Here is a 20,939-nt window from a genome sequence, read left to right on the forward strand (position 1 = left end):
CGCAAGAGACCTGCAGCAGATGAGCGGATGAGTGCCGGGATCCCCCCTGTATAGACCTGTGGGGGGGTTGGAGGGTTCAATGCCCAAGTTGCGGGAGGCCTACATCAGCACCAGACACCCACATATTGCGAGGGTCACAATCTAATTACAGGGGGCAGCGGAGGACACACATGGACCCGGGGTGGAAGAACCGGCCACTCCAGTCGGGCTTCAAGCACAAGTCGGCACCATCTTACCCTGCACAAATAACGAACATCACTCATCAGACGCCACCACCGCACCACAAGCTCCTAAGGAGAAAAGGAATGGCTCTGATTGGCGGGGATAAGCCAAGTTGTTCTTGGGGAGGGTGCTGAAAATCAAACCAGCCCACCATTCCATATTTGGATGTGTGTTTGGGGGAATAGACAGTGAAAGCATCCATGAAAAAAGGGGAATCAAGGCTAATGAGGAAAATGATAAAATAACAGCAACGGCCTATTAGAAATACAGGACACACGTCACAAATGGCACATTGAAGCAGGCACAGTGAAAAAAATGCTAGCTGCTGGTCTAAAATAGCAGTGGACCATCTACATAATACAAAACACACCCATGTGGCTGGACAACATCAACCATAGCGGATGCGACTGACATCACTTACTATTACCCCACTGGATAACAGCAATGTAATCGCAATATATCACAACTCTTGTCATGCTCTATGCTTCTCCACACGCTCATCAAGGGGACATACATAGACGCAGAGAAGAGCACCCTTACTGAACACTTAAATTGTCTTCCATTCAAGGGTAAAACTACAGAGAGAATGGCCACACACCCAGCGTTCTTACCCGATGCAAAGGACGACACACTACGACAGGAATATTGGCTCCTACGCAACCAACGAGTGAGTCCCTAATACTACAACCGCGACATTCCTGAGGGCAGCATTTCTATCTTCCTGTGATATGCCACACTCCGATTCAAATCTGCCCATAGATCATACAAAGTAAATAGGAGCAGAAGGCAAACTGAGACATACATCCAGAATGGATATACACACAATTGCAGGCTATTCTGGGCGAGATGAAAATCATTGGTCAGCGGGCCCAAGAAAAGAATGCCATTGTCCAAGATATCAAGCAAGATCTCCATGATGTCCAAACAAGACTAAATGCTCAGGCAGAGACAACCACAGACAATGAACAATGCATTAGCACCCTGGAGGACAATCACGACTCGGTGGCGTCCGATCTGGATGGGGTCATTAAAGAGGTGCAGAGACTGGGGGCCAAAATTGAAGATCAAGAGAAAACATCCAGACGCAACAACCTTCGTCTAGTGGGCCTTCCTGAAAATGTTGAGGGGTCTGACCTTGAGTCTTTTGTATACAATTTCCTACGCAATGTTACTACACATGGACAAGCCACGTGAATATGTTATTGAGAGGGTACACCATGCCCATGTGCCCAAACCGGCTGCGGGATAGCGCCCACGAGTAGTCCTATACGACCGTTGAACTTTCAACACAAAATGGCCATTGCAAAGACTTACAGAGCAGTGGGACTGGTGAAGGTCAACAAAGTCGTAGTAAGACTTGTTGATGATTATTCAGCAGAGGTCTCTCAGCGACAAAATCTTCAACCCACTCAAGGGCACTGATCACAGACATTATCTCAAATTCCTTGCGGTGTATTCAAATGGAACGACAGTGGCACTCTTTTGATGAACCGGAGGAGGGATTACCCAACTAGCAGCAGACCCTGACCCAATTATGCACATTTAGGGTGGAAATCAAGCAACTCTCATCTGCGTGCATCCAAAAATCCTTCACGAGTTGCACGCAATCATATTATCTCGAAGACGACAGACCACTACTTATAATGACAGAGTGACAAGCTTAATAAATTATTGCCTTGGTGCGTGACCCGCTCGGAACCCTCCTAATGGGGAAATGAACACATCAATGCTTGGTTAGCAGAATATTATAAGGAACTATATACAGCCTCTGAACCGACTACAGACCGGAACATGCATGACTTTTTAGAGTCCATTGTCCTACCCAAAATATCTGCCGCCCAGCAAGGTGGTCTTAATGCCCCCATTACTACAGCAGAGATTGATTGCGTGGTTCAATCGTTCTCCCCGTGCAAGGCCTCCAGGCCGGACGGTATTCCCATTGATTTCTATAAAGCCATGGCGATCACGCTGGTGCCCAAACTAGTACCTGTATTCGCAGAAGCAACGAATGGGGCGCGGCTACCGCATACGATGCTGGCAGCGAATATTGTGGTATTTCATTAAAGAGCGAGACCCGGATGAAATCCGCTCCTATTGCCCAATATCACTGATCAATTCTGATGCCAAGATTCTGGCGAAATGTTTGGCGCAAAGGATGGAGGAGATTCTTCCTTTCCTGATCCATAAAGATCAGACGGGCTTAATTCAAAATAGGCATTCCGGGGACAATGTGCACAGACTGCTATACATTCAGTTGACGCTGAAAAAGCGTTCGATAAAGTCCAATGGGAATTTATGTTCTTGGTCTTGGCAGAAAACGGCTTCCCGGCCCTATTCATTACATTGATTCACCTATTGTATACCGAACCTTCAGCATTTGTTGTCACAAATGGCATTCCGACCCCCCGTTTAGCCTACAGTCAGGTACACGCCAAGGATGCCCACTAACGCCTATTATATGCTCCATCCATAGAACCACTTGCTGTCAAACTGTGCACCGATCCTGGTTGGTCGGGTATTAGGCGGGGTAATGAAGAACACTGGTTGTCCTTCTATGCAGATTACTTGCTATTGTACATCAGTAGATGCTCTGCTTCCCTTCCACAGGTCCGATCCCTCCAGCAGGAGTTTGGCCCAATGGCACGATATAAGATCAATTTGGGCAAATCCAAGATCCTCCCATTGAGGCGTGATATCCCCTTGGACCCAGGTGGAGTTGCTCTCTTCCAGCTTCAGCTGCAACATATTAAATATTTAGAGGTCAACATCAGTGCCTCTATCCATGAATTCCAGGAACTGAACTACCCGCAAATTCTGGATCGAATCCGACTGGATCTGTCGAGGTAGGAAAACATGATGCTCTCCTTGATGGGCAGAATAAATACCCTTAAAAAGAATTTGTTGCCAAAAGTAATCTACCTCGCTATCCAGCCCCACCCCTAAAATGTATAAAGATTTAGACACTGCCATATTCAGGTTCATCTGGAGGGTGAAAAAAGCACACCTACAACTACCAATCCTTCAAGTTGCCAAATCTGATGGGGGTTTAGGGTTACCTTCATGGAAGAGCTACTACCAAGCAGCGCAGGTCTGCTGGGTAAAACAATGGTTGGATCCCAGGGATGCAGCTAGCTGGAGAGTCGTGGAATTGGTTATAATGGCCCCCTTGATCCCTGTAGAAGTTATGGCTATCCCTCTGACCAAATTGCCATTGTGAATCAAATCACATCCTATAATAGGACCGACAATCGCACAATGGAATTTGATTCCTGTCAAAAGGCCGCCTTTTGGTCGGTCAACCGCACCTTTTATAACGGTCCATAATTACTTTCTCAGTCATTAATGTTTGCTGTAATATCACAAGTGAATATCTGCTTAAGTTGACATTAGGGTCCATAGAATTAAGCACAGTGCTGCAAGCCCAGAGTATTCCATGACCAAAGGCTAAAAACCCTGCCTAACACCTTTTATCATCCCTCAATATATTTTCTGCAGGTTTAGCTAGCCAAAACCAATCTCGGCCACGTTCATGCACTCGTATGTCTCCTTTCTTCCCTAGGGGAGTATCCGCCCTATTCGACATTCGGATTAGTCCAGGCCTCCTGCTGAATAGCTTTTTTTCTTCTGTAAATTGTAATTCACCCGCAATATCATTAATTGGGCCCAATGAAGTATAGATATCAAAACCTCTCTGCCGGATCTCATCCGCTGAAGAGAGAATCAGATCCCTAATAATGCGAGAGGATACTGTTACTTTTGCTACGTACCACCTTTCCCGATCACAGAACTCAATTGCTACGTCCCACCTTTCCCGATCACAGAACTCAATTCTATCAATGTCTCTCGATCCGATCCCCCCCAAACTAGATATTTCATGTGAAATTACAAGGATCATAGGTCTATTTAGAAACTTGAGGTCTGGATCTGGAAAGATTGCTTCCATGACAAATGTTTCAAAAGGGCCTTTTGGTACATTAGTTAGATCTTCGTACCCAAATCGGAATCCTTCTTTTTCATACTTTCCTCCAGATAGTTTATAGTTCTGATTGGGGCTGCTTTCCTAGAAATGTTATCAATCGTCCGCTTTCCTTGCGGTCTGGTGCTCACCAAGTTGCCATTAGTGATTGAAGAAGCAGCTATTAGTTCCGCCAGACTTCCCCCTTTACTCTGGTTCTTAAAGTCATTCTCAGATGCTTCAGCCCATCGTCTGCAAGGATACTATCTGTGTCTCAAGTACAGAAGGCCCTTTGGGTGCTCTAATACCACAACTCTCAGTATCAGTCCAGTGGACAAACTCACCACTGGGGTCTTTAGGGGCTCTGGTACCACCACTCTCGCTGTCAACCCATTGGATTTGCTCGACAGTCCCACTTCGACAAGCAAGTAAAAACCCCCGGGGAGAGTTTATCTACTTGCTAACTTCGGTTCTGCACTTCTTTAGAGGAATTAGCACAGCAGCAAATTCAAGGAGCCCTGCCACTTTCTCCCATATTATGCCCTGATTCATGATCCGTATTTATTACCGATCAATTTTTTTAGTGTGGACCTTCGAGGTAAGACGAAACAAGGGAACACACACTAAATCATTGCAGTTACTAACTGAGGGTGCCTCCCCATTATTACAAAACAATCTTGGGCCTTCAATGTCATTCAAAGAATATTGTGACGCCATCTCAGACTTATTTGTGGACTTCACTCAGCCACCTTGCTTTAGAAATATTGAGGCTATCTTGGGAGCAATGATTTTATAGCATTGTCCCCCAGTTTCGTCTCTCTCCGGCCCTTAACCCGGTCTGCTGCCTCCTGTGTTCATGCTTCCAGGCCCATCCCCAACCCTTCCTCCCCTTGTGAGACCCTCTCTGTGCCGAGGACTTGCTGAGCTCCTCGTGGTTTATAAGTCAGTGCAGGGAAGGCTTTGTCGTATTCCAGAAATGGGGCCCAGATGTCTAAGAAATGGTGAAGAAGTCCTGCTCTCGCTGCCGTTTCTTTTTCTGCGATTAGGATGTCCCACAACTTTCCCCACCACAGGATCATGAGGGGACCCTTGGTTGCTTTCCAGGTGTGTGCTACCACGATTCTCCCAGCGAGGAGGCATTGGGTTATCAACTTAGCTTTCTTACCTGATCGGGGGTATACCCCAGGGATTGGGCCACCCAGAAGAACAGGTTCGGGCTCAAACGGTAGCACCACGTGGGTAATGTTTTCAATGGTGGATAGGCATTGTGTCCAAAACTGCTTTACCCCCGGGCAGAGCCACCACATGTGGTAGAAGGGAGCCCGGCTGACCGCAGAGCCTCCAGCAAGCGGGGTCCAGCGCCTGGTTCATTTGATGGAGCCTCCGGGGGGGTAATACCAACGTAGTATAATTTTGTATGCACATTCTCTATTTGTGATGCAAGGGGATGAGGAGTGTATTCTCGTCCATATGTCCACCCATTCTTGATCTTCAATGTGCCTGCCCAGGTTTGCCTCCCATTGTGCCATGGATGGCGCCTTCGCGGAAAGGAAATCAAACTGCAGGCGTCTGTATAAGGTGGCAGTTCTCCCCTGCGCCGGAGGTTCTAACAGTGTCAGTTCGAGAGCTGTTGTGGTGTGTGATGCAGCTTGTCGGGTTTGGGGATGAGAGCACCAGTGACGGAGCTGGATGTAAGGGAATCTGTTGGTCTCCTTGAGGCGGAAGACTTCTTTGCATTGTTCAAATGTGTGGGGCAGGCCCCCTACGAATAGCTGCCCCAGGGTTGTCGAGCCTCTCATGATCCAGTTTTTGAAGTTTCGAGGCTGAGTCCCCGGAGAGAATGCCGGGTTATGAAAGACCAGGGGGCGGATGGACCCAGCCCTCTTGGGATCCCCTTGTGCCTCAAGGCCCAGTCCCATAGATGTAGGTTATGGGTGGTGGAGGATAGTAGCTTTACCCATCGCCGACGATGTAGCGGCTCAATGAGTGGTAAGAACTGTAGCGAGAGGGGAAGCCGAGATTGTTCAATTTCCACCCATCTGGGGGGTTGGCAGTCAACATCCAGGCTTAAGATTGAGCTAATTAAGCTGCTTGCGCAAGTTGGGGACCCAGAGTCTGCCCAATTTGGCATTACCCATCATCGTCCTTTGTGAAATCCTAGCTTTTTTACCCCTCCAAATAAACTGGAGCATTTTCCTTTGCAGTTTTGCGTATTGCCGGGAGAGGGATCGGCGAGGAGCATGCATATAGAAACCTGGGAAGAAGATTCATTTTGCAGGGAGTGATACGCCCCAATAAAGAGATTTCCTGTGTTGATCAGCGTTTCACATCCCTTTCGAGCTCCTTGAAGAGGGGTGGGGGAGTTGACTCAGTAAGTATCTTTTGGGGTTGCGGGGATCTGCACGCCTAGGTAGGGGACCGACCTTGTTTCCCATTGGATGGGGCTGAAAATGCTAAGGGAGTCTATTTCTGCCGTCGACAGGCCTATCCCCAAGGCTATGGATTTACTGAAATTGAGGATGAAGCCGGTGACCCTCCTGAAGTCGTCAATTTCCGCAAGGGCCATCCTCATCAAGGTGTCTGTCTCCGAGATGGTTAGAAGCACATCATCTGCGTAAAGGGCAATTTTGTGTTGAAACATGCCCACTTGTATACCCTTAATCTTGGCGTTCAATCTGATTCTTTGGGCGAATGGTTCCATGACCAAGGCAAATAGTAGAGGGGGACAGCGGGCATCCTTGTGTCGTCCCACAGGTTAGCGCAACTGGGTTGGAAAACGCTCGGTTGACCCTGAGAAGGGTTTTCGGGGGTTCTGTAGTTGGCTAGGACACATTTCCTGAAAGGCCGGTCCAAATTGGAACTCCTCCAAGGTAAGCTGCATAAATACCCATTCGACTTTATCGAATGCCTTGGTGGCATCCAGTGCTAGGAGCGCCATTTTCTGTGAATCCTGGGCCGCAATGACTATTAAGTTCCGGGTCTTGCGAATATTGTCTCCCGTGGATCTGTTTAGGATGAAGCCAGTTTGGTCCGGGTTGATTATGTTGGGCAAAATTTGTGCTGGGCTATTTGCAAGAATTTTAGAGTAGATACTTGCATCTATGTTCAACAAAGCGATTGGTCTATAGGAAGCGGCATCTTTCGGGTCTTTGCCTGGCTTGGGGAGGAGAATAGTAATCAACTCCTGCATGGAGGGGGATACCGCGCCTGAGTCCCTAAAGGAGTTAAAGAGTTGGACCAAAGAGGGGGTCAGTTGGGGGCAGAAGATCTTGTAGAACTTTGTGGGGAAACCATCGGTGCCAGGGTCCCAGAGCTTGAGAGCCTTGATGGCTGCCTCAATCTCCTCCCCTGTGATTGGTGCCTCCAGGGATTCCCGAGCTGTGTCGTTAAGCTGGGTAAGGGCAGCCTTCCGTATGTATTCATGCTGCTTGTTAGGGTCTCGCAGCGATGCGGCCATCACCTGTTTCATGTGGTATACTGTGAGTTGCAGCTTCTCCTGCTCGGGGTAGTGCACCATCCCATGCCGGTCCCGGAGCCCAGTGATGGAATTCCTCTTTCGTGCCTTGGCTAACTTTGCCACCATTCATTTGTTTGCTTTGTTGTTTCTAGTATAGTAGTATTGTTTTGATTTCATCAGCAAGTGTGCTGTATGTTCTGCATAATGTGCTTCTAACTTGTTTCAGGCCGTATGGAGGTCTTGTTGCGTTTCTGAAGGCCAACCCTTCTGCTTATGGTTCCCTTCCGCTATGCAGAGTTCTTCCTCGAGCATCTGGCAAGCTTGTCGTAGGCGTCTGTGGTATGCCACTCCTTGCGCTATCATTTCCCCCCTTATGACCACCTTCATGGCGTCCCACGTGGTTGCTGGGGAGGTGTCTTCGTTGGGGTTTTCCCTAAAGAGATTCAGGATTGACAATGCAATGGCGTCTCTCAGTGGCATTTCATTAAGCATTGGGTTGTATAGTGACCATCTAGGTCGCAGGCTCGGGGATGCCTCATGTGCTCCAAGTGCCAGGGAGATTGGAGCATGGTCGGACAGAGGTCTAGAGCCTATGGAGACTCTGTCGACATAAGATGGGACCTGCGGCGATGTCAGGAGGTTGTCTATCCTCGAGAAAGTTCTGTGCACATAGGCATAGAAGGAATAGTCTTTTTCGGTAGGGTGAAGCTCCCGCCATGCATCTACCACATCCAGTGTTCTGAAGAGGTGAAGGAGGCTGAGTGCATGTTTGAGATCCTTGGAGGAATGAGGGTGTGATCTATCCCTCGAGGGGGCTAGAACCTCGTTGGTCTCCACCAATTATGGTTTGACCCTCCACAAAGGAGGCAGGTTCGTCGGCCAGGGTCTCATAGAAGTTGGACTGACCTTCGTTAGGGGCATACACAGAGACAAGCGAGTATAGTTGACCCAGCAGCAGGCACTTATTGCTACGTAGCGGCCCTCGCGGCATGATTTCTTGTCCAGGATTTGAGGATGCAAACCTTTCACGAAGAGGATCGCGGTTCCCCCTTTTTTGGAGCCACTGGAGGCCATAAATTGATGCGGGAAGTGCTTGTCACGCAGCCGTCCAAAGTCTGCTGGCAATAGATGGGTCTCCTGTAGGAACGCCACTGCGACATTTTCGTCCAGTAGTTTTTGTAATGTGGATTTGCGTTTGGAGGGGGAATTCAGTCCACTGATATTGTGGGAAACGAACTACAGGATGCTGTGGGTTGGGGTGGTCTCCGGGGGCTCCATGGAGTTCATTTGGGGGTTTGGGCTGCGAGATGGTCAGCCATTGAATTGGGAGAAAGTCAGTTGAGTGGCACCTTGCAAATTGGTATTTAACTTCGGCCGCCAACAGGCGACCAGATCTGTAATTGTTCGGGTAACCGACATTTTGGGGTTGGCGTCCCTCCTGGCCAAACATCTACTCCTTGCCAACGTGGCTTGGGTGACTACGTTCCTTTCCAAGGTCATCATGGTGGAATGAGCCTTGGAAACAGGCATGAGCCGTGGGAAGCCCGATGCAGGCTTTCTATGTTTTATCCATCGGCCCTTCTGCCACTTTGATGCCCTGGCGCAGGATTTCTGGGTGTGCCTCTGCTGGTTATTTCCCCCCTCCTGTTCTTGTGAACTTTAGACCAGGAGCCCCGTCTTGGTTTCGGCGAGGTGGGGTTGGTCTTCCCCTCCGGGACTCGCATTCCGGGGATCATCAGGGGAGCCTGGATGCATGATTTTTTTCTGCGTCTTCAAGGTGACTAATTTTCCGAGGGGAGCCTTTATAAACAAATTGCAACGCAGTTGGGAATAGCCGTCTGTAACGAATTTGGTGATCCTGCAGGAAAAGAGTCAAGGGACGAAGGGCTCTTCTCTGTATCGTGAGGAGGGAGAGGTCTTGGTACATCTGGAGAGCGGAACCCTGGAAGGTGAGCTTGTCCCGAGACCGTCCTATAGCTGAGATCGCCTCCTTCCTGGTGTAGAAGTGGACTGGCGTTAGGACCTTGGGGGGGGTGTGTCCGAGGCCACCCCTTGGCAGGGGTGCAATCTGCGAGTGCGATCCAATAAAAGTTGGTGTTTATCCAGCTGAGGCAGCAGTGACTGGAAGAAATCCCCCACATATTCCTCCAAGTCTTTGTTTAGTACCGTCGAGGGAATGCCTCGGATACAAAGATTGTTACGACGAGCCCTGTTTTCAAGGTCCTCTTGTTTATATTCAAGGATCTTGCACTTATCTTGGAGCGCCCGGATTGAGCTTTGGACCTCCTCCAGGGTTCTCGAATGTTCCTGGGAACAATCTTCTACCTCCCCTATCCTCTGATCCGCTTTTGTGAGCCTTTGGTCAGTTTGTTCTAGTTTCGCTGTGAGTTCAGTCATACAAGAGCTAAATTTAGTTTTAATGTCCGACATAAGTGCTTGTATGTCTTCTTTAGTCGCTAGGGCTCCTCCATCATCCCCGGATTTTGGGGGCGTGAGTTTTAGTGGGTCCATTTTCTTTCCTTTATCTGATGAAAGTAGCATTACCACTATGTCTGAATTTTTGGCCATTTTGGACTGTCTAGACATTGCGGCGTGAGATACAGAGTCGAGGGGGGCGCTGAATTTCCTAAGGCGGGGGAGGTGCGGAAGTGGAGGACAGCTCGACCCTACTTATAATACGCCTGGCTGAGGGGGTAGTTTGTGGGAAAGGCCGTGGGCCCGCCCGGACCCCAGGGCGGGGAAGGGGTGATGTGGGTACCTCGCCTTGGATTAAGGCGCTATATAAAACAATAAAAATACAAATACAATACCTGGAGTGTTTGTGTCCCGGGATAGCTGGCATTAGTGTCCGACAGATCCTCTGAGGCTCAAAGGTTGGCTGTTGGGTGCTGGTTGGCTGGCCTTGCCAGAGTGGTTTGAAATGGGCCAGGGCGCCACAGGAGGTAACGAGGTGTTCAGCTTCAGGAGGGGTTGATGTGGAGCTGGATGCAGTGAGACAGAGTCTGTGGCAGTTATGGGCTGCGTTGTCAACCTTGCAGTGATGGTGGCAGGCCGGCCCCTAAACGCTGCAGGGGCCCCCCAGGGCGGGGGGGATGGGCAGGTGAGTGGGCCAGAGCACCCCTGGATCCGGAGTGGGTCTTGGTGTGGCTTGGGGCCCAGTATGGGGAGCAGACGTGCTCCACCCCCATTAGGTCCCCAGTGAGCACTTACTGTAGAGGCGCAGTCTTTCTAGCCATGAAGTGCTGCTGGCGGGGTCTGGAGCCTCCCTGCTGAGCCTCTACTTGTGGCGTATCCGATGCAGCTGGGGAAGCCATGTTGCCCGGTGATGATCCCCTGTTCCCAGGGTGGCAGGGGGGAACCTGGAGCTTCGTGTCACGGAGGCTTGATGAATCCCTATTACTTCATAGGGACACCTGAGGACTTTGTGTTGGTGCCCGGAACTTCCCTTGGGCCTGTTCAGTGCTTCTGGGGATGGGCTGCGGAGCCCGGGTATGCCCAGCATCTCTCTCGCGGCTCAGCTGCTCTGCCTTGCCTCAGCTTGCCGGCCGAAGCTGTGTCACCAGCCTCTGCCCAGTGGCGACTCCTCACTGTGCCTGCGGGCAGGGGCGCGCCAGGTTCCTGGGTCGTTCTCCGGACCCTGCAAGCCTCCACTGGCCCCTCGGTAGAGCACCGGGGAAGTATTCAAAGGCTCTGCCACCATATTCAATACACCCAGGGCGGGGGGATGCAGTCTTCGGGTTCACTGGAGAGTGTTTAGTACACCTCCCCGTCTCCGCCTGCCATTTTGGATGGGTGTAGTGGCGGGGCCGTGGGATACTCTGCACTTATACTGCGGAATCCTGAGTTATTAGGTTGTCGGTTTAGTGTCCGCAAAGGCCCAGGGTCTTCCTATGCCTCACCAGGCATCTCTTTACGCCAAAGGATCGATGAGACGTTATGAAAAGTTGAAGTGCATCGGGTTCTACACGGAGGCCATTAGAAGAGCGACCGCAATGCTGGCACTCTTGGCCACGCCTCCCTTGGGAGCCTTTTTCAAACCTGATGACTTATCGTTGGAATCCTGGGTCAGTCGCATTTTAAATCTTACAAACAACCGAAAGGAGTTACTATTTACTTTTTTGCAAGTTTGGTGGTTTTTAAATTATTTTACTTGTATGCCAGCACTCTGTTTGGTTTGTTTCTCCTTAACTCTGCCCTAGCACAGACCACCTGTGGTTCCTCAGTGCACAGAAGCAGGTCAGGACCAGCCTCCACTGCTACTAATCTAAGAATCTCATCTATTAATTCCTTATCCGGAGAAGTGTCAAAAAAGGAGCACATGTCCCGCCTGCCCTCCAGTGAGCAGGGCTGTCAGAAGATGTGGTGAGGCCTGGGGCAAAACATTTGGTGCGGCCCCCTTACAATTTTTTGCACTCGGCCAGCGGCGGCACCTCCGCAAACAGGAGACTCGAGAAATCTCCCCTTGAGTTTGTGTGCAGGATCGCAAATATGGTTTATTACTACAACTCCAAATCAACTACAGCAACGTTAGATTTCTCTACTAAAGAAAGTTTTATGCCAGCCTAACTTTTGTATCATATGCATTAATATATATAAGATGAAATGAGCTCTCCACTGCGCCACCTGCAATTCTCTGAAGGTCAGTCACTTTTCCAAGCAAAGAGTTGAGGGCAGATCTCTTTCTTCGGCTGGGGCCTCCCTCTGGAAACAGCCTCCCTGCCTCGCTGAACCTTGAGGAGGACCATCTCTGGTTCCGGAAGCACCTCAAGAGCTGTCTCTTTGCTTCTGCTTTCTCTCTTCCTCTCCCTTGCTGATCACCTGCCTGATCCATGCACTGGTCACCTGGTCAAGCTCTGAATTCGGGCCCAGGTCCCTGCCTGTCCTGTTGCCATCCCGCACTGCCTCTTGGCTCCCCTGCACTTGTGGTCTGTATCTGTAACCCTACAGTCCCCGCTCTTACTCTTATTCTCCACCCGTTGTCTGCACTTATGAGTACCCACACTTGTCACCTGTTGGCTGCAATCTTGTTTCTCCTTTGTTCCTGAACTTATGTATCCTACCGCACCCTCGGCACTTCTCCCCTCCCCCTTCCCTGCTCTTGCACGATCTGAATGACATATGGCCTATTAAGATCTGTGTTTTGTCCTACTCTTTTGTTTCTCCCTCCTTGCCTTGTCGCGCCTAGAAACACTTGTGTACAGGCACGTTATAAATGTCATATCATATCATTAAGGAGCACCCTGCCCCTGTGTGCTCATTAAAACACACATCATACACAGTGACAAATGATGTACAGTGGAGGCTGGTACATTCCTGAACTTAAGAGGCTTAAATGTTTGTGCCAATTAGGCAGGATCAACAGAGCACAGTGAGGGAGCCCAAACCAAACAAGGGTTGCTTGAGGTGGGTTCTCACTCCCAAGAAAATGTTTGAAACATTGGGTTAAAGTATGCATTTTACAGCACTTTCTTTGCAAAATTTGGTAGAAATCCATACAGTTTGCAATTGGTTTTGTATGGAAGCACATGGAAATTCCCAATAGTTGTGAATCACAAATTGTGCATAGAAACATTTTCCAATACATTTCATGCCCCATTTCCACGCGAGATATGCTAGTACAGAAATATATTCATGCTGGTTGTTCTAATTATGTCGATGCAGGCTGCATCAATATATGCCATTATTACCATGTACGGACTCCGAGCCAGTAAAAATGCCATGCCACAGAAAGTGACTGTGTACCATAAGTGTTATTACTGGCTAGATTGGCCTACATTCAATGTGGGCCAATTTAGCCAAGTAGTATGTTTGCTTTAACCTTGATGCATAGTCCTGTGCATCAAGGGTAAAGCAAAAAGAGCACTGCCAATGCTAACAGTTTGGGCATTCGTGTAGGCATGGGAAAGGCACCTCTGTATTGCTATTAGCTGGCCATTGATAGTGCCAGTGCAAAATGATTTGAGTACCTGATCAGCTAATAGCAGTGACTGGTAAATGCCTAATGCTTATATACAAGCCAAAATTGCGTGGCCAAAAGCAGACCTGATTAAGACATTCTTATTACACCAGTTCCATGTTTACAACTCCAATGAAGTCATGAACTCTCAGAAGACTCCTTTGAGGAAACACTTGATGTCACATTGAGGGCACAGTTTGATGGCAAGGCATGTTTAAAGCTAGCTCAAAGAGTTCAATTGAGGAGGTGTTTTGGGTGGGGGGGGCAGGAACTGGGTGAGAATTGCCATAGGGATTAGCATGGCCATGAGAAGTCATTTCACTGTTGGCGCCTGCACTCATATCCATACATTTTTAGGTAATTGAAATCGTGATGTGGGGTTAGCACTTGCATGCTAGGGGAGTGATTAGAAGGGAAGTGGTGACATGAGATATCTCATTCTCACAGCAGTCCTTAAGTGTGACGTTTCAGAAATGAAGGCAAGAGGTAGCTGCTTGTAATTGAAGCTTCACCAGAATAGTCTCATTCGAAATGTGGAAAGATGTTAGGTGCCCCCACACAAGGAAGTTTGCCCTTTCCTCACAGCCTCTGACATTAGCGCCTCTCCCAACATTTGAAGTGTTAGTCCCCCTTCCCCCTGACATTTTAGCCTAGGTGCACCTCTGATTCCATGGACCCACCCCTTAATGAAGTGGCCCCCAGGGAGGCTACATTTAGGGGTGGTGCTGAACACACACTCACAAAAAAAACTTTCACCCAAGCATTCATCCACTAGTTACACAACTCCATACATGCATGTATACATAAAACCAAACACAGCATTGACACAAACACCAACATTGACACATGCATTCATACATACACATATACATACTAATTTAATTTAAATACACATATACACTTTTAATTTAAAATAAAAAACCCTTACCTTACCTCCATGCACCCTTAAAAAGCATTCACGCAGCCGACACGTAGACATGGTGCCTGACAAGAGAGAACTCCTCTCCCATCAGTCAGCGTGATCACGCTGACAACATGAACACATTGACTGTCAGGAGAGGAGTCCTCTCTCATCGGTCAGCGTGATCACGCTGACAACATGAAAACACTGACTGACGAGAGAGAACTCCTCTCACACCAGTCAGCGTGGTCACGCTGAGCAACGTGAACACATTGACTGACGAGAGAACTCCTCTCCTCTCAGTCAGCATGGTCATGCTGAGCAATGTGAACACACTGACTGACAAGAGAGAACTCCTCTCCCGTCAGTCAGCGCGATCACGCTGACAACCTGAACACACTAACTGACAGGAGAAGAGTCCTCTCCTGTCAGGCAGCCTGGTCATGCTGAGCAATGTGAACGCACTGACTGACAAGCGGGAACTCCTCTCCCATCAGTCAGCGTGGTTACGCTGAGCAACGTGAACTCACTGACTGACAAGAGAGAACTCCTCTCCCGTCAGTCAGCGTGATCACGCTGAGCAACGTGAACACACTGACTGACAGGAGAGGAGTTCTCTCTTGTCATTCAGCGTGTCTACATTGTCAGCTGAAGGGGGGCAGCAGAGCTCACTTCTGAGCCCTGCTGTCTCCCATTATTTTGCTGTTTGTTGCGGAGCCAAATGGCTTCGCAACAAACAGCAAAATCATTGTAGGGGGCAGAGAGCAGACAGCACAATCCCCCGTGTGAATAAAAGGACATGGGTGGACTGTGCTGCCTTCCACTTAGGACAGGGGGCCGAGAGGCCCCCCGCAAGTGCGAGGCCCGGGGCAGTTTGCCCCCCCCCATAACCCCCTCTCGTGACGGCCCTGACTGCTGCACTAATACGAGCTGGAAATTACGCCCCGCGTTCCTCAAATATGCAAGCACCTCAAAGCATGTCCTCTATTTGCCTTCGGAGATCCTCAACTCTGGTGCTCTTTTGCTGAGCGCCGAACCCCAAACACTGCGACACATTACGCGCTCCGTGCTTTAGGTGTGTATTTATGCCTGGTGCTGATGCTGCCCAAAAGGCTCCTCCTCCGGCACCAAAGGTAGGGTAAACAACTCCTGGGCTCCAGAATGCCTGTGTGGCTATACCACCCAGTAGCAGCACTGGGCCCCAGATTAAGGCCCTTGCATACTAGCAAGAAGGTTGCCCATTGCTGGGGCTATTGCTAAAGTAACCTAGGCATCCGTTTTGGGCCAACCATCTACAAACAAGAACTGAATAACAAATAGGATACCCAGCTCTACCACTGGCAGTATCCTCACTCCAGCTGTCCTATCAACACACAAGTTATACGGTACCCTGTGGCATTACCTCACCCAAAGCCAATGCTAACTGCTAGTTAACATTCCAGCCTCCCACGATAACAGACGCCATATCCCTCTGCATTATCATAACACTGAACAGTGACTGAACCACTCCATACAAATACCCGCCTTAAAGCTCAATGATGTAGTGGTATGAGCAGTTTACATGCCACATAACATGTAGTTGATAAGGTATAGCAGTATAGATGGAAACAACCAGCATATTGAGACTTTTCAATGTACACCACCCTCACTTTATCGACACTTCTTCTTCCACTTCTTTCTAGCCTAATCATCATTGTCTGGAGCGGGCATACATTGACTTCATGAAATGCAATAATGTATTTTATCTCTTCCTTTAGATTCAATGAAGTGGACTTGTTTACCGCACGGATCTTGTGACTCTGGTCCAGGTCCCCGATATGGACATTCTTCGGTTGTTTACAAAGACGCAATGTATGTGTTTGGAGGGCTGGTTGGTATGGTGGAAAAGAATGACTTTTGGGCATGGAATTTCTACAGTCAAGCATGGACCGTGATCAAGGCAAGGTAAATGAAAGTAGCATGTGAACAGACTCAGATTAAGTTCAAAAGGAAAATAACTTTTGCTGGTAGTATGATTACTAATTTCACCTTGATCGTTGTTACATAATAACTTTATTAAAACGCGCGTGTGTGTGTGTGCAGTACACTTGAGTGTGCCTTTTCTTCCCTTTATTAATAATCTATTTGCCCTCTCTTGTCTGTTGCCACTACCTTCTATAAGACATTTTCCATTATCACAAAGATGGGAAGAGTTCCCACCCTTTTACTTGCTAGATTTCTATTAAGTGTCTTGATTAACAAAAGCTTTTCTCCTACTTTACGAATGTTAATGTCTTGTTTCTCATATCAGTACAACCGTATGTAGCATCGATTGCTGTCTGGAATTCCAACAACTTAACAGAGGTAGACCACCCCAAGAGTCCACCCAGTTTTCCACTAACCAAGTTATGATTAACTATCGAGATCTTCAAAATTGCTTAATGCTTCATTTCTCCTGCCTACACTGTAAACAATATGCTTGAGAAAATCAAAACGCCATTGCTTCATCCTTGTCAGCCACCGGACCAATGATATGATATGATAAGATAAGTTATTTATAACGCAATTAATACCCAGAGGTTTCTAAGCGCCGACCCGGGGATCAAATCTGTGTGGCTCTGTGGCGTCTTGCTTCCAAGGCGAGCACGTTGCCCCTAAGCTATCCTCCCAAGCCATGATGTACCTCTCCCTGCATGTCCTAACAACGCAGCATTCTTTTATGCATTTGACTTCTAACAAATCTCCAAAGATTCCACAGATAAGATGTCCAAAGCATTGCGCCCAGTTCAAGACTCTGGTGTCCCCTATCCCCCCTCAATTTCCATGTCATCTGGCTCAGCTCCCAGCACTTTGAAATAAGCCTTGATCACTCATAAAAAAGGAATCCTGGACCCTAGTGATCCTGCAAACGCCAACCCATTGCTGGTTTCTCTGGGCAACCAAAATCCTAGAAAGGTTTTCTTGGTCCAGTTCCAAAAACATGTTGTAGACATCCCTGTCTTTGATCTCCCTTCAGGCTTCCGCCCTTTTCGCAGCACAGAATCACCTTTGGTTGCAATTTGAGGTGACCTATTGAAACCTCCCAACACTTAGAGCTTGTACATGCTGATCCTTCTCAACGCCTGCAGCCTTCGACACTATTGATCATGCCATCCTGCTGCTTTGTCTTCAGTCAGTTGTGGTGGTCACCTCGCAGGACCAATACATTTTTCCATTCTGTGGTCCAAACTGAGTACAGAGCATGAGACTTAAGTAATGTATATTTAGTCACCCAACCAAGTTTCCTGTGACTTCCTCCAAGACTGCCCACCTCACCTCTGCACTTCACTTTGCAGGGCTTGAAAGATCTTTTGCACCATTTATTTCCTAGTTCTTGCCTAGGAGAGCCTGGCTAGCTTGAAACCAACAGCTACCAGGAGCTTCATTTGGCTCTTCTAGGCCTACTGGTGCCTTACGAACATGCATATGTAACATACATTTTGAGTATTTGAGAATGCTAATAAATATTAGGACACATGCAGTACACGTTTAAACACAATGGATCATGCTTAATGGGCACGAAATTAAAGCTAGCATCTCATGTGGAAGTTAGATTTGTGGTGCGCTGTGTACTCGATCCTGGTTCCCCAGTTCTAGCTCCTGCCTACTGTGGGAAGCTTGATACCCAGGAGCTGGTTTTAGCTCCTGCTCATCAAATCTTAATTTCAACCCATGCTTTGCAGTGAGTGCTTTGTGAATGAAAATAAAAATACAATTACAGTGGCGCTAAGTGCTAGCGTGGGTGGGATTTAGGATGATTTCCTATCTAATTCAAAACAAAAATATTGAAAAGATACAAAAATAACAATGTTTCAAGGTGATAAGTTTGTTATATACTGAACCAGTTTTATCTAACAGACTTATAGTAAAAATAATTAACTCCTGACATTTAGCAAACAGATAAAGGGCTGAACTAGAATTGTTTATTATATTATGATTCTATAGATTTAAATTGCGTCAATAACCTGGAGGGGTCTGCAACCTATGGTTCGCTATATGTTTTGGGTGACAACCCCGTGATCTCTCTCCATTGACTGTTGGCGAGGGCTGATGGGAATTGTAGTCCAAAACAGCTGTAGAGTTAAAAGTTACAAACCCCTCTGATACAGGCTTGAGTTTTGTCCTGACAAAAATAACATGAGCCTTAAAGTAATTTATCATCAGATACTTTCCTTACTAAATGCTTGAAATTGTGCAACCAGAGGTTATTGCTTAACATAATGTCACGACTCTGTTGTGCATATTTCAAACCCTCCTGGGCTAATCCGCAGGGCGTCCCGGGTTACTGCTACCCCCTCTTATTGCCATTGCCGCGGGCCCTAACGTTAATCATTTTTTTTATCCAGGTAATTCCAACGATCGTATATTGAACAATAGGCAGCAAATTAACAGATTCAAACAGAACAACATTTAGATGTGGATATAATCCTTTATAAAAAATGAAATCAACCAACAAAAACCGTATTAAATAATGCTTTCCATGGACTGAGCCACCCCAAATCTCCAGCCTACATTAGTGAAACAATTTTATCAAAATCAGTCTGAGTTTACATAGGGGAAAATCATTACAGTAATCAATCAGCGGTTTCTAGCTGACAAGATACTTTGTGAATGTGTTATAAAAAATGGAACCAGTCTTTTTCAAGCCCACCATTTCCCAAATTGTATACCACCATAGATCAATAATAGTAACTTGCAGGTTCTTCCATCAATGTGCTAAAGTCATTCAAGCTGCTGCGAGGAGATGTGATCAAAGTGGCCTTGTGGACCTATCCTAGGTGTATCCCCTCTTCCACTTCACCCATTGTATTTACCACCGGATCAAGAGGCAAAGAGAATCCAGAGATGATATTTGTGTGAGCAAGAACTGCTTTCCATTAAGTCATTGCTTTTTGGCCAAAACCACCACATGTGAGCCAAGTTGCCTATTGCACCACAGCCCCTTCAGCCCAGCTACATTTAGTATTAATATACCAGTTGCTTGTGTAATTACGTGGTCTCCAGGCATGTCTCTGCGTAAATGGTATTTGACGAATTCGGACGATGTCTCTCCTCAGATTGTCAATGCTTGCATGTCATCTGCCAACACAGATCTTGAAGGCCTCTCTCAGATATTCACTGCCACAGCTAATTTTTTATCTCCCTTGAGGCCTGCACTCCCGCCCAGCAGAGCCCTGGTTTACCTCACAGTTACAGAAACTCAGGCTCCTTTGCAGACAGGCCGAGCAGAAATGGAGGGCTGGTTACTGTCCAAACATGATAACTTTATTTTGTAGTTCTCTTGCGATCTACCACAAGCTATTTTCGTGGCAAAACGTTTCCATTTTACTAATCGTGGGGAGGCAGCTCTAAATCTGCCAAAGGAACTCTTCCAGATTATCAAGTCACTGTCTTCCATGACCAATTTAGAGGCTGCGGTTGTCCCCTCCCAAGCCTTATTTGACCTTCTCCCCACCTATTTCTTTGATAAAATTCTGTCCATTCGCCAGAAGATTGCCTCTTCTATTGTGCCTACCCCTATTGATGTTAACCTCTTACCTAATGGAGCTGAGAGGTCCTCCTTGTCAGTTGTCCTACAATTCTCCTCATTGGATATTATCAATGCCACCTAGAAGATGAAGTCAGCCTCTCCTTTGGACTCTATTCCCCTTTCTACTCTGAAATCTATAATTGCAGCTATTGCTCTTGCTGTGACTGATGCAGTAAATCATTCTGCTCTTATCCATCCTAATCTTAAACACACTTTGGTGATACAACTCTTTAAAAAAAAATAAAACTACTTTGGATCGAACTCTCTGCTAACTACCGCCCCATTTCTCTTACCTTTTCTTTTGAACTTCTGGAATCACTGGTTTCTCCTTTACTCTCCTCCTCCTTCTTCTTAGAAAAGTCCTCATTTTTTTTTTACCCCTATTAATCTGGTTTCAGACTGGGGCGAGGAACTGAGTCATTGCTTGTTTGAGTCGTAGATGACCTTCCCGGCCAGGCTGGAGTGGGGGTGCATATTCTATTAGATCTATTAGCTGCCTTTGCCACTGTTGACCACTCCACCTTGCTTCTACGGCTGGCAGGTAGTGGTATTTCCGCCTCGGTCCTGTCCTGGTTTGGGTCCTTTCTTGGTAATCTCTCACAATAACTTTTTCTTCGTCCTTTTCAATCTGATCCTATCTCCATCACTTGTGGCGTTCCACAGGATTCTGCTCTTTCTGCCATTCTGTTCCATGCTTACATTCAGCCTTTGGCCAGGCTCATCCAGTCCCACGGGTTCCGCTGCTACTCATACACTGACGATACTCAAATTGTTGTGCATCTCGATCTGGCGGCGGCTGATGCAGCTGCTCGTTAGTGTGTCTGTCTGGAGTCTGTGGGTAGCTGGATGAATCAAAACTGGCTGAAGCTGAATGCTGACAAAACAATGTTTTGGTGGTGG

The 20,939-nt window shown here is 47.6% G+C and overlaps 1 protein-coding gene across 1 annotated transcript in view; it reads left to right on the plus strand.

The window, feature by feature from the left end:
* The window catches only part of LOC138489118 (leucine-zipper-like transcriptional regulator 1 homolog), a 406,596-nt gene that overhangs the window by 335,528 nt on the left and 50,129 nt on the right, over window positions 1-20,939 (plus strand). Inside the window, exon 7 of the mRNA XM_069616746.1 lies at window positions 16,249-16,435. Coding sequence (XP_069472847.1) covers window positions 16,249-16,435 — 187 coding nt within the window. The remainder of the gene's footprint in view (window positions 1-16,248; window positions 16,436-20,939) is intronic.

The sequence above is a fragment of the Ambystoma mexicanum genome, chromosome 9, assembly GCF_040938575.1.
Source record: "Ambystoma mexicanum isolate Mex_15411 chromosome 9, UKY_AmexF1_1, whole genome shotgun sequence".
Lineage (NCBI taxonomy): Eukaryota > Metazoa > Chordata > Amphibia > Caudata > Ambystomatidae > Ambystoma > Ambystoma mexicanum.